We start from the raw sequence: 12,788 nt of genomic DNA on the forward strand, positions 1-12,788 counted from the left end.
CAGAAATGCCCATGGAGGGCCCATCTGACATCATCATTTAGATTATAAATAAACAAGATGAAAGCAGACTCTACTGGGAATAAGGAGGCTCAGCCCAAGTTCCTTTCTGCCACCAACTGGGTATAGGACCTTGAGTAAATCCCTTTCCCCTCTGGCCTCAGTTTCCCCATTCTCTAGTGAGGGGATTCCACTCTTATCTCCAAGGGCACTTCTCATGGCAGGGAGTCTAAAAGTACACAGAACTCAGCCTTTGAGTATCCCCCATCTGGACGTGCTGCTAATTGGGATGGGATTTCTCGCCGCTCCCCAAGTGTGTGAATTATAAGGATGAAGCGTGCCCCTCTGGGCGGGGACCTGGGGCCTGGCCCATCTGTCCTCGCAGGCCTCCCTCCCCAGCAGGTACCTGTCAGGATCAAATCTCCTGGGTGTCCCCTTGGAGCCGGCAAGCTGCTGGGACAGGTGCCACTCCCTGCAGGCCTTCAGGTAGTCCTCCTCCAGGGCCGCGTGGGCAGCCTTTAGCTGCTGGAAGACCTGAAACCCGACAGGCCATTAAGACTCGAGTGCCTAGGCCCTGTGGGCTCCGTCCTTGTGGACACAGTGCATGAGCTGCTCGCGGGTGCGTGGGATGGCTACGGGACTCACCCTGGACTGCAGAGACCTCTGGGCTCCCGAGTGTCTGGAAGGCTGGGGTTGGTAGCCTCTGGAACCTGTTTGCCCTGGTTGATCTCCCTGCCCTTAGACTGGTAGGACAGAGGCACGGCTTAGAGCCTTGGCATGAGCCCCAGAGGGTGCCAGTCTTCCCTGGGTAGACCCACAAGAACCCTGATGTTCCATGATGGTCACAGTGTCAAATATACTATTGCTGTATCGCCATAAAGACCTACTTCTTGAGAGGCCTTAGTTTCTCATACTTGATTCTCAAAACTGTGGGTTTTGGAATATTAGTCACTCTTCTCCTGAATCCAATACATCCTGTTGGATAATACACCCAACAGATGTATTATCATCACCGTCATACTATTGATAACAATAATTGACATTTACGAAGCACTGAGGCTTTGTCTAAAGGACGCTGCGTTATTCATCTAATCTTCAGCATAACCCTAACAAGAGGGGTAATTTATCATCTTCATCTAAATAGGAGGAAACTGAGGTACAGAGAGGTTACTAAAGTTGGTGACGGTTACACAGTGAGTGAGCAAGTTGTAGAATTAGGATTTGAACCCAGGCCCTCGAGCTCCAGAGCTCATAGTCCCAACCATTGCACAAGGCCCCCATAGTAAATGTGATGCTAGTTAACTCTTGGCTAGAACCATGGGAGGTGGGACCATTATCCCTGACTTCTTATCCTCATCTCACTCATTCTATGCTGACGACAGAGGTCGGCCAAGGACAACCTAGAGACTCATCCCCAGTCTAGCTTGATCTTCCAACAGCTCCCAACTTCCCTGGATATGGAGGAATTAGAAGAGGGGGGAAGAAAAAGAATAATTTTGATTTTCAAGGTCCTTGACTGCCTACTCAATGGGATAATGCTATCCATGTGACATATCTTGTAACTGGAGCATGTGTGCAGCATGCATGCCTGTTGAGTCACTCCAGCCGTGTCCAGCTCTTTGCAACCCTGTGCACTGTAACAGGCCAGTCCCCTCTGTCCGTGGGACTGCCCAGGCAGGAATACTGGAGTGGGCTGCTACGCCCTCCTCCAGGGGATCGCGTCCACCCAGGGATGGGCCCGCGTCTCTTGCGTCTCCTGCAAGGGCAGGTGGGTTCTTTACCACCAGTGTCACCTGGGAAGCCGTATAACAGCACAGCAACTGCTACATAATAACAGTGAAAACGGTCAAACCAAGGATGTTGCGTTTGCCCCTCCCAGTCCTCCCCCTCGGCTCCTCTCCTCACCCTGCTCTATGCCTTGAGCCTGAGCTGAGCTCCCAGCTGTACCTTCCCCTGGGGTCTTTCTAGGGGAGGCATCTATTAGAGGTCAGAGGGTGGGAGGGGAGAGACCTGGGAGAGAGCAGCTTCAGGCAGGTGTGAGTCCCTGGGCTTCTCTGTCCCTTGCCGGCCCCCCTGAGGCTGCCGCCCACACCCCTGCTAACAGCTCCTTCACTGATCCCTACACCTGCAGCTCTGAGAGCTCCAACTGCTCCTTCCTGGGACCCTGTCTGATGCAGCAGAAATCTAAATTTTATGAGTGACCATGCTGCTGCTGCTGCCGCTAAGTCTCTTCAGTTGTGTCCGACTCTGTGCGACCCCATAGATGGCAGCCCACGAGGTTCCCCCGTCCCTGGGATTCTCCAGGCAAGAACACTGGAGTGGGTTGCCATCTCCTTCTCCAATGCAGGAAAGTGAAAAGTGAAAGTGAAGTCGCTCAGTCGTGTCCGACTCAGCGACCCATGGACTCCAGCCCACCAGGCTCCTCTGTCCATGGGATTTTCCAGGCAAGAGTACTGGAGTGGGGTGCCATCGCCTTCTCCATGAGTGACCATAGTTACCTAGAAATACTGGAGTCCAGAAGGAAATAAGCCAATAATGGTTAGATTAGGGGATCTCTTTGCCTCCCCATCCTCAGTTTTCAAGCTTTAGCAATCGCTTTTATAATAAAGAAAATTTAAAAAGGAAATGCCTTTTCCTGGTTGTTGACAGGTAGGATAATCAGTGGGGAGCTGGGCAGGGCGGTGGTTACGGCCCTGGACTTGGGAATCAGACAGAACTCCATTTGGGCTGTACCCTACTGGCTGTGTGGTCTTCAAGTCACCTCTCTGGGTTTCAGTTCATTCCATTTATGGGGGGCGATGACTGTAACTGCCTCGCCAGGTTTTTATGATGATAAAATGAATTAATGTACATCAAGGGCTTGCCACAGAGCCTGGTACACCACCACCGCTGCATAATAAGTGCTCTAGCGATCATTATCATGGAAAGCTAAGCGGGGCTGTCTGTTCAAAAGGAAGACACGGTGTCTGGGATTCCCCGGTCCATCTTGCAGCAAACAAGGCTTTGGAGACTGTGCTATGGGACACAGAGCAGTCGTCTAGCAGCTCAGCGGGCAGCTTCTGAAGAGGACAGTACCTTGAGTTGGTCCTGGGGTGTCAGCTGTCCTGCGTGTATCAGCTCTATAAAGGACTCCACCTGGGCATTGGAGGGGAAAGAAACACACTCCATTAATCCAGGCTCAGGTGAGCTCTGCCAACTCCCACACTTAGCCACAGTCACACTTTGGCATAGGGAGCTGGGTCCCGCCTTGGGATGTGGGTTTTCTGACAAGCACAGAGAGGCAGGTGCCAGAAACAGGCTCCAGCACTGGCTCTGGCCATGGCAGCCTTGGGGAAAATCTAAGCGGAGCTTCCAGGATTTGATTTTATTTCATTCATGTGCATGAAACCTATGAGGCAGGATATTAGCTGCATCCTGGTGGGGGTGAGGCGACAGGAAGCAATCTGGACGCCTATCCGTGAAATAGTATGCAGCCATCCCGAGGAGGGAGGCACGTGTGTGTGTGTTCCTGTGTATAAATGCCTCCACGAACTACTTTTCAGCATCAAATCAAGGTACAGGCCAGTGTGTATGTATGCTGCCATCTGCTATAAAATGTAGAGAGAATAAAAAAGGGAAAATGCAAATACTATTGCTTATATATTATAAACTATCTCTAGAAGGATGAAAGAAACTAAAATATTAACTGCTTCTGGGGAGGAGAACCGGATGGTGTGGGAGGACAGGGAGAGGAGGAAGGTTTTCTACTATATGTATTCTCTGAACTTTGAACAAAGTGAATTTATTGCCTACTCAGAAATATACAAATTTGGGACATTAAAAAAAATCCAGGTACAACATAGTGTATATACTTATGTGACCATTTCTATAAACACATGTGTGTTCATTAAAGATTTGGTACAAAGCAGAAGGGCAAGAGTGGGAAAGAAAATTTCACTGAGTATATTCTTTGCCCTGTGTGATGATCTTTACCATGAGTATCTATTACAGTTACCAAAAAAAAATTTAATTAGAGGAAAAAAGGCAAAGACTATTTGTAGATTTCTAAGAAAGCTCTAGATCAGTGCCAAAATATACAACTTTTCCTAATATAATTACATTATAGAACTTATATAACATATAAAACTGAAACATAATGCAAGCTACATATGTAATTTAAAATGTTCCAGTAACCATACTAAAAATGTGAAAAGACATAGGTGAATTAATTTTAATAAGATATTTTATAAACCTAAAATACTATTTTGACGTGTAATCAAATGTAAAAAAAGTATTGAGATGCTTTACAGTCCACAGGACAAGGAGAAATGTCTCTCCAGTTACAGGGCCCAGAACGGCGGGGATGAAGAGGAATTAAGTTCATGTTGCTACAACATGGGTGAGTGTGGAAAAGACTGTGCTAGGTGAAAGAAGCCAGACACAAAAGGACAAACGGTACGCAAATCCATTTATACGAAATGTCCACAACAGGTAAACTCAAAGAGACAGAAGGGAAGCCCAGGTGGTGCTCCTGGTAAAGAACCTGTCTGCCAATGCAGGAGATGCTGGAGACAAGGGTTCGACCCCTGAGAGGAGGCGATCCCCTGGAGGAGGGCATGGCAACCCACTCCAGTGTTCTTGCCTGGAGAATCCCTTGGAGAGAAGAGCCTGGCAAGCTAGAAAAGAGTCAGACACAACTGAAGCGACTTAGCATGCATTCAAAGAGACAGAAAGTAGATGAGCAGCTGACTGGGGCTGGGGAGAAGGGGAATGGGAAGTGACTGCCTAATGGATATGGAGTTCCTTAGTGCATGATGAAGATGTTCTAAAATCGATCGTGTTGATGGCAACACAACTATGAAGGACTGAAAGCCATGAAGCATGAACTTTCAATGACTGAACTGCATGTTATGTGAATTATACTTCAGTAAAGTTTTTACCAAGAAAGGAAGAAAGGAAAATGGTAGCGTTTCTTTGAAAGAATTTGTTTTTTGGACATGGTGACGAAACTATTGCGTTTCCCTTTTTGCATTGACTACTAAGAAGTTCAAAGCCAAACGTGAATCTGATGAAGTGTTCAGGGTCTTTGTTTGTTCACTTCTCCCTAAGTTCATTTTATTTTTTTTCTTACGCATACTTCCCCTTTACCCCAGTTTCCTCGCTTCTGTTTTCAGAATGTGGTTATAATGCGGGTATTTTCTAAGCCGCTTTAAAGTACTTTTGGAAAAAGGCCAAGCGTATAGTTACAAACAATAACAAACTCATAGTTATTGCGATGAAAATGAAAAGGCCTCTTGAGAAGTAACTGAGAATGGATTCCATAATGAAAAGAACTAGAGAAGTGGGGTGATCCAAAGAGGAAAACGGAAAGTAAAGGTTCCATAACCCTTCCAGAATCCTGAAAAAGCTGAAAGTCTCCCCCAGGAGTGAACTGGGAGATACTTGCAAGCACAGTTAGACAGAGTTTGATGAGACACAGTGCCAAAAAGGGAGTTAAACCTAGCGCTGGGGGACAAGGAGGAGGCTGGAGCTCTGTGGCCTCTAAAACCAGCAGGAAAGTCCCAAGTTAACTGCTGCAGGGGAGTGATGAGTGAGCCGGGCACACAGACAGCCCCTCCCCCAAGTGGGTAGAAGGTCTGCTTTCTCCAAAGGAAGTCTGTCTCCCGTGGGCAAAGCTGGGGTTTCACTCACCTTGGTCAGGAACCGGCTGGCCTGAGAAGCCAGCTCCTGGGCCTGCTCCACTGAGGGCTGGTCCTGGGCAATGCCCCCTGCGTCCTCCTGAAGCCACCCTGGGGTGGGCATGCTGGAAGGTGAGGAGGGGCTCGGGTCTCCTCCAGCTGATGGCGACCCTGGAATACGCAGTCACTACATGTTGGGGCCAAGAACAGTCCTTCCTGGGCTGAGAGACTAGTGCTCAACTTCAAAACCACCACCTCCATCCTCCAGTAACAGCTCAGCCTTCTCACCATCTCCCCACCTTTCTGCCAGCCCCAGGAAGTGACCTGGGCAGTGTTGTCCCCATTTATAGGCAAGGACAAGGTGCAAATTTGCCCTGGACCACACAGCTAGAGGCCAAACCAGACCACTGGGTTCCCAGTCAATAGTGTGGGCTTCAGCTCAGAACGATGGAGGTTCAAATCCCGACCCTCCTCTGTAGCGGTGTGACCTTCTTCATGCCATCACCTCGCCAAGCCTTGGCTGCCTTGACTGTCAGTGTGGTAACACCAGTGGGGACCTCACCGGGCTGATGTGATTAACTGAGGCTGTGCATGGCAAGGCTTGGTGCAGGGTCTAGCCAGATATGGGCTCTACTGTGATGATGCACTTTGTCATACAAATTGTCCAAGACCATCCAGCTGCTAAGTAGAGAGAGCTAGGGCTTCACCCATGCAGCTCTGGCTCAAAGCAGACATTTCCACATCTCCATCTGACCTCTTCAAGTCACAGGGCCCAGAGAGGGGCCTCACCTCGCTCCTTCTCTTCCCCAGCCTGAAGCTAGGGCCACCCTGGGGTGGACCAAGTGTCCCCAGAGCAGTCACCACAGAGAAGCCTCCAGACACATCTTGTCTCCCAGACTCACCTGAAGCCTCAGAGGCCTGCGGGCCCTCGGTGGGGCCCACATACCACTTCACAGAGTGGGGCTGCGGGATGGTGAAGGACAAGACCTTGGTCCCCTGGGGCATCGTCCCCGTGTGGATGCTGTGGCTGGGCTGGGGCGGGTCTGAGTACAGGTTCACCTGTCAGGGAGGGGAGGCATGGCAGAGCCCAGTCAGAGGTGGCCCAAACCACGCATAAGGCATCCCCTTCATTCATGCCATCACTCAGGTGCTCAATAAAGATGGATAATAGATGTAAATAAATAAATATAAATAAATTAAAAATGGATAATAACTACACCCTTTGGGTGGGGGCCAAATACTGGGCCAAGGGCTTATGCATCCTTTCCTTCTCTCTTTATGGCAGTCCTAAGAGGGAGGGACCACAGGCCTATTTTACAGAAGGGGGAACTGAGACTCAGAGAGGCTGAGTTACTTACTCAAAATCTCCAACTGAAAAATCCTTGGGCTGAGATTATAACCCTGCTTTGACTCCAGAGTCTATGGTTTTCCATATTAATAATCTTATTAATTTTTGTTATGATTTATGCTTATTTAAGTTATATGCAGAGTACATCATGAGAAACGCTGGGCTGGAAGAAGCACAACCTGGAATCAAGATTACTGGGAGAAATATCAATAACCTCAGATATGCAGATGACACCACCCTTATGGCAGAAAGTGAAGAGGAACTAAAAAGCCTCTTGATGAAGGTGAAAGAGGAGAGTGAAAAAGTCGGCTTAAAGCTCAACGTTCAGAAAACGAAGATCATGGCATCTGGTCCCATCCCATCACTTCCTGGAAAATAGATGGGGAAACAGTGGAAACAGTGTCAGACTTTATTTTTGGGGGCTCCAAAATCACTGCAGATGGTGACTGCAGCCATGAAATTAAAAGACGCTTACTCCTTGGAAGGAAAGTTATGACCAAGCTAGATAGCATATTCAAAAGCAGAGACATTACTTTGTCAACAAAGGTCCGTCTAGTCAAGGCTATTGTTTTTCCTGTGGTCATGTATGGATGTGAGAGTTGAACTGTGAAGGAAGCTGAGCGCCGAAGAATTGATGCTTTTGAACTGTGGTGTTGGAGAAGACTCTTGAGAGTCCCTTGGACTGCAAGGAGATCCAACCAGTCCATTCTGAAGAAGATCAGCCCTGTGATTTCTTTGGAGGGAATGATGCTGAAGCTGAAACTCCAGTACTTTGGCCACCTCATGTGAAGAGTTGACTCATTGGAAAAGACTCTGATGCTGGGAGGGATTGAGGGCAGGAGGAGAAGGGGATGCCAGAGGATGAGATGGCTGGATGGCTTCACTGACTCGTGGACTTGAGTCTGAGTGAACTTGGGGAGTTTGTGATGGACAGGGAGGCCTGGTGTGCTGCGATTCATGGGGTCGCAAAGAGTTGGACACGACTGAGCGTCTGAACTGAACTGAACAGATGTAAAGTATAATCATTTTACAATAATATGATCATTATTATTTTTCTTAATAAAAACATTTCAAAGAATTACCATTACATTGATAATAAAGGCAATTAATAGCTGTTTCAATGAATGCATAAACCAACAAGTGAAGGGATTGTTTCTCAGTTGTGGCAGCTCTCCATCATTTGAGGATGGATTTCATATGGTAACAGTCCAGCATGTGGGAGAGAGGTAGAGAGTCAGGGAAGACCATCTGAGGCTGAAGACCCGAGTGCCATACAGTGGTTTAAAGCAGAGCCTGGCAAACTATGGTTTGTTTTAACGAACATGGTTTTAGTGAACACAGCCACGCTTGCTTGCTTTATGTATTGTCTGTGGTTGCTTTCATGCGATAATGGCAGAAATTAATCGTTACCACAGAAAATGTACGGCCCACAGAGCTGAAAATAATCACTATCTGGCCCTCTAAACAGGAAGTCCGCTGATCCCCCGCTGAGTGTATGAGCTCTGTATGCCTGGGTTCACGTCGAAGCTCTACTTCTGGCTTCGAGTCCTCCAACAGCTGATTGGACTAACCTGTCTGTGCCCAGAGTGCTCGATGAACAGCAGCCATCACCTCGTGTTTGTCATCATCGGCGGTGTAACTACTTCCACCACCATCGCTCCCACCATCATCATTGCCATTGTTATTTATCTGGCCCTCATGGAGGCAGGTCCCTAAAAAAGCTACTCTCCCGTGGTGCCTCAGTGCCCCCAGTCCTCGGCATCAGGCAGCTTATCTTACTACCCTCTGCTCCCCCAAGGTCAGGAGTGGACAGTTCAGGGTGGGCTCCCAGGCCTATAGACAGGACAGGCAGCCTCTGCCTGCTTAAGCTGCTCTTCACGTCCTGGCCATGGCAGAGCAATCTCCTGCGAAGTGAGGGACAATGGCCCAGCCATGGCTTGGCCCCTGCTGCCTCCCCCCTCTTTCAGGCCCAGCCTCTGATGAGAACAAAGCTGGATTTTAATAATCCCCTTGGCCATCTGCTCAGGCCTGCCTGGGGGGATGTGCCCCCCAGCACCCCTCTCCTCCCAAGGTGACCCAAATCTGGGGAAGGCCTGGCCCTCCTGCATGTTCCCCCTTGCCCTACCCTGCCCATCCCCTATCCTCAGGCCTGGCTCCCCTCCAAAGACCCCAACCTGGGGGAGCAACAGGAACAAGCAGTTCTCAGCACCTCTGTTTCCGCAGAGGGACCAACAGCCTGTGTGGAGGCCCAGGAAAGCAGGGAGCTGGGGGTGAGTGTGGGCAATCACTGAGAGGCTTCAGGCCTGTCCCTCCCAACCTGTCGCATGACACGGGCAGGACCTAACCCAGGGCCACCCCGCATTTAAACCAGGGCATCCCATGGTGCTCCCTGAGGCTGGACTGGCTCCCTCAAGGGTGTTAAGCAGAGAAGGGTGGACCAGCAAGGTGGGAAGCAGCGGGTTAAATAACCAACTATTCTCAGCACAGCTGGGTTTCACACAGCCTTTAAAATGCTAATGGACTTTATGAAAGGGGCGGGGAGTGGAGAGAATAGGAAATGTTTCCTCAACCCCTCAGAACACACAAACCTCCCTAGCCCTTCTCCCTACTTCCCCTGTCCCCCTCCCCCAGCCCCTCCCCCATCCTTGCATCCCCACCCCCACCCCCACCAGGTGGCTTGCAGAACACACACTTCAGGAAAGACGGTTTTGTGTCATGCCCCCTGATTCTCTCTGGGGTAACTTCCGGTCTCAACCCCTCCAGACCCTCCTACAGCTGAGATGGGGACAGCAGCTGGAGAGAGATGGCCCCAGGGTAGTGAATGCATGAAGTGAAGTGAAGTGAAACTTGCTCAGTCTTGTCTGACTCTTTGCGACCCCATGGACTATACAGTCCATGGAATCCTCCAGGCCAGAATACTGGAGTGGGTAGCCTTTTCCTTCTCCAGGGGATCTTCCCAACCCAGGGATAGAACCCAGGTCTCCCGCATTGCAGGTGGATTCTTCACTGGCTGAGCCAGGGCACCCCTATAAATTCTGACCCTAAGCTGGTCCCCGGGCACTGACTCCTGATCAGCCCTATCTCCCTCCCTGCTTCCACCCGAGACCAGATCCAGTGGTGCCCCCAGGCCAGGCCCTGGGACTCCCTGGTCAGCCACCTCAGCGGCAGAAACCAGGATCATCAAGTTTGGCTCTGTTAAACCTAAAAAAATAAATACATAAATAAACTCGTAAGCCTAAAAAGACAGTCGACTCGGAGTGGGCTTTGCAGCCAGAACACTGGGCTCAAACCCCAGGTTTGGCACCTGCTTGGCGAGTGATCTTGGGTGAATCCCTTAACCTCTGTGCCTCAGTTTCCCCAGTGGTAGATGACTTAGGACAGTAGTCCGTAGCATCACTTATTGCTATTGTTATTACACTGTAATATCCTCATTCTACCTTGTCCCTATGCCTCTGCCACATACCTTGCCAGGGCCTGAGCGGAGCTCACCCAGGCACAGCGAGAAACAGTGCCCGCTCTGGAATCAGGCAGAGTTTAATCCCCCACTTTTAATCTCTTACCAGCTGTGGAAAGTTTGCACAAATCGCTTCAACTGGCCGAACCTCAGTTTCCTCTTGTGAAGAGGATCAAATGAGTTGACCCTGGCAGTATGCTTAGCCTGGGGCCTGGCAGCTTTTACTGCTCAGCAAATGCCAGTCTCCTTCCCCTGGTCCCCACCTGTCGCTGCTCCTCTACTGCTGTGCCTGGCTTGGGTCTCCAGGGTCACATCCCTGGCCTGGGGTCCAGGCCTTCCCCTGGGGGCTCTGAGCAGAGTGAGTGGCTCAGCTGGCTGCTGGGAAGGTCACTCCAGCCAGCTCAACCTCAGTTCAGTTCAGTTCAGTTCAGTCGCTCAGTCGTGTTTGATTCTTTGCGACCCCGTGGACTGCAGCACACCAGGCCTCTCTGTCCATTGCCAGCTTCTGGAGTTTACTCAAACTCAAGTCCGTTGAGTTGGTGATGCCATTCAACCATCTTTTCCTCTGCTGTCCCCTTCTCCTCCTGCCTTCAGTCTTTCCCAGCATGAGGGTCTTTTCAAATGAGTCAGTTCTTTGCATCAGGTGGTCAAAGTATTGGAGTTTCAGCTTCAGCATCAGTTCTTCCAATGAATATTCAGGACTGATTTTCTTTAGGATGGACTGGTTGGATCTCCTTGCAGTCCAAGGGACTCTCAGCAGCTCAGCCTGCAGGAGCAGTAACACTTTTGCCTCTGTGAGCTGGCCTCCCTGGCGAGGTCTCTGAGCAGGAAGCCATCCTGGGGTTTCCTGAGCCTGGACAGAGCTCTGGACACAGGGAGAGGCCCGGCTGGAAACTCAGCTCCCCAAGCTCTGCAGACCCAGTGAGGCCCCTCCCCACTCAGGCTCCACGTCCTTCTCAGCACGCTGGGACGTGAGTCCTGCCTGTACTGTTTCCCAGGGCGGGGAGAGGATTGTTTTGCTTCCAGGACAGTCGAGCTGACCTGTACCCACCTTTCTCTTGAGGAGAATTCTCAGGCCAAAGAATCACTTTTTCTAGAAAGCAAAAGCAGATGAGCTAACGCTGCACCATTCCTGGCCTCTTCTACCTTACCTCTTCACACACTGGGGTCTGGGATACCAGCCAGGCTGGCGTCCCCACATGGTGAGTCCCCACTGGGTCGGGGGAAATGTCCAGGAGACGCACATGGCTGTGATCCCACTGAGTCCCCCTGCTCATGCCTACTCTGTGCCTGGCACACAAGGGCACCCAATGAACACCTTCATTTTAATACTGTTAATATTCTCTGATTCTTAGATAAGTACTTCCAAAACCCAGACTCATTCCCTTTCAAGAGTAAAGAAGGAAGGTAGGAAAGGAGGGAGGGAGAAGATATTCTCAGCCTCTGTTCTTGACCTTGACCTTTGGCAACCTCTGCCCCTTTTGGGGTCCTGATTCTCCAATCTGTGAGACAGGGGACCTGATGACCAGACCATTTCTCCTTGGACCTTCTAGGAGCCTATGACAATGTGGTTTCCCCAGAAGGGATGTCTTATCAAGCCCCCTCAACAGTCCTCCAGCTCTCTTTCTGCCCCTGAATCTGACTCAGAGAGCTGAAAGAAGCCTGAAGACATGGGGGTTGGGAGGGGGCAGCCCAATGGCTCCCAGGAGGCCTGCTGTTGTTCAGTCCCTAAGTTGTGTCCAACTCTTTGCAACCCCATGGACTGTAGCACTCCAGGCTCCCCTGCCCTCTATCTTCCAGAGTTTGCTCAAATTCATGTCCATTGAGTCTGTGATGCTATCTAACCATTTCATCCTCTGTTGCCCCCTTTTCCTTTTGCCTTCAATCTTTCTCAGCATCAGGGTCTTTTCTAATGAATTGGCTCTTTGCCTCAGGTGGCCAAAATATTGGGAACTTCAGCTTCAGCATCAGTCCTTCCAATGAATATTCAGGGTTGATTTCCTTTAGGATTGACCGGTTTGATCTCCGAGCAGTCCAAGGGACTCTCAAGTGTCTTCTCCAACACCACAGTTCAAAAGTATCAATTCTTCAGCACTCCGCTTTCTTTATAGTCCAACTCTCAGATCCACACATGACTACTGGAAAAACCATAGCTTTGATTATACGGACTTTTGTGGGCAGAATGATGCCTCTGCTATTGAATGTGCTGTCTAGGTTGGTCACAGGTTTCCTTCCGAGGAGCAAGTGTGTTTAACCCCCTTTTACAGCTGTGCCCAAGGAGGCCAGGACAGAAAGGATCTGCCTGTGTCAGGAGGATGTGGGGACGTGGGGA

The 12,788-nt window shown here is 50.0% G+C and overlaps 1 protein-coding gene across 6 annotated transcripts in view; it reads right to left on the reverse strand.

The window, feature by feature from the left end:
* The window catches only part of AKNA (AT-hook transcription factor), a 58,897-nt gene that overhangs the window by 21,247 nt on the left and 24,862 nt on the right, over positions 1-12,788 (reverse strand). For all 6 annotated transcript variants that reach the window (XR_015168748.1, XM_086413859.1, XM_086413860.1 and 3 more), the window contains 4 exons: positions 6,557-6,713; positions 5,668-5,825; positions 3,073-3,132; positions 404-531 (listed from right to left, as the gene is read on the reverse strand). Coding sequence is in view for 5 of the 6 variants with exons in the window: in XM_086413859.1 (XP_086269985.1) it covers positions 404-531; positions 3,073-3,132; positions 5,668-5,825; positions 6,557-6,713 (503 nt within the window). In the remaining variant the exon portion in view is untranslated. The remainder of the gene's footprint in view (positions 1-403; positions 532-3,072; positions 3,133-5,667; positions 5,826-6,556; positions 6,714-12,788) is intronic.

Source organism: Bos grunniens, chromosome 8 (assembly GCF_055505025.1).
Source record: "Bos grunniens cultivar Pamir isolate PY7600 chromosome 8, Bosgru_T2T1.0, whole genome shotgun sequence".
NCBI classification, from domain to species: domain Eukaryota; kingdom Metazoa; phylum Chordata; class Mammalia; order Artiodactyla; family Bovidae; genus Bos; species Bos grunniens.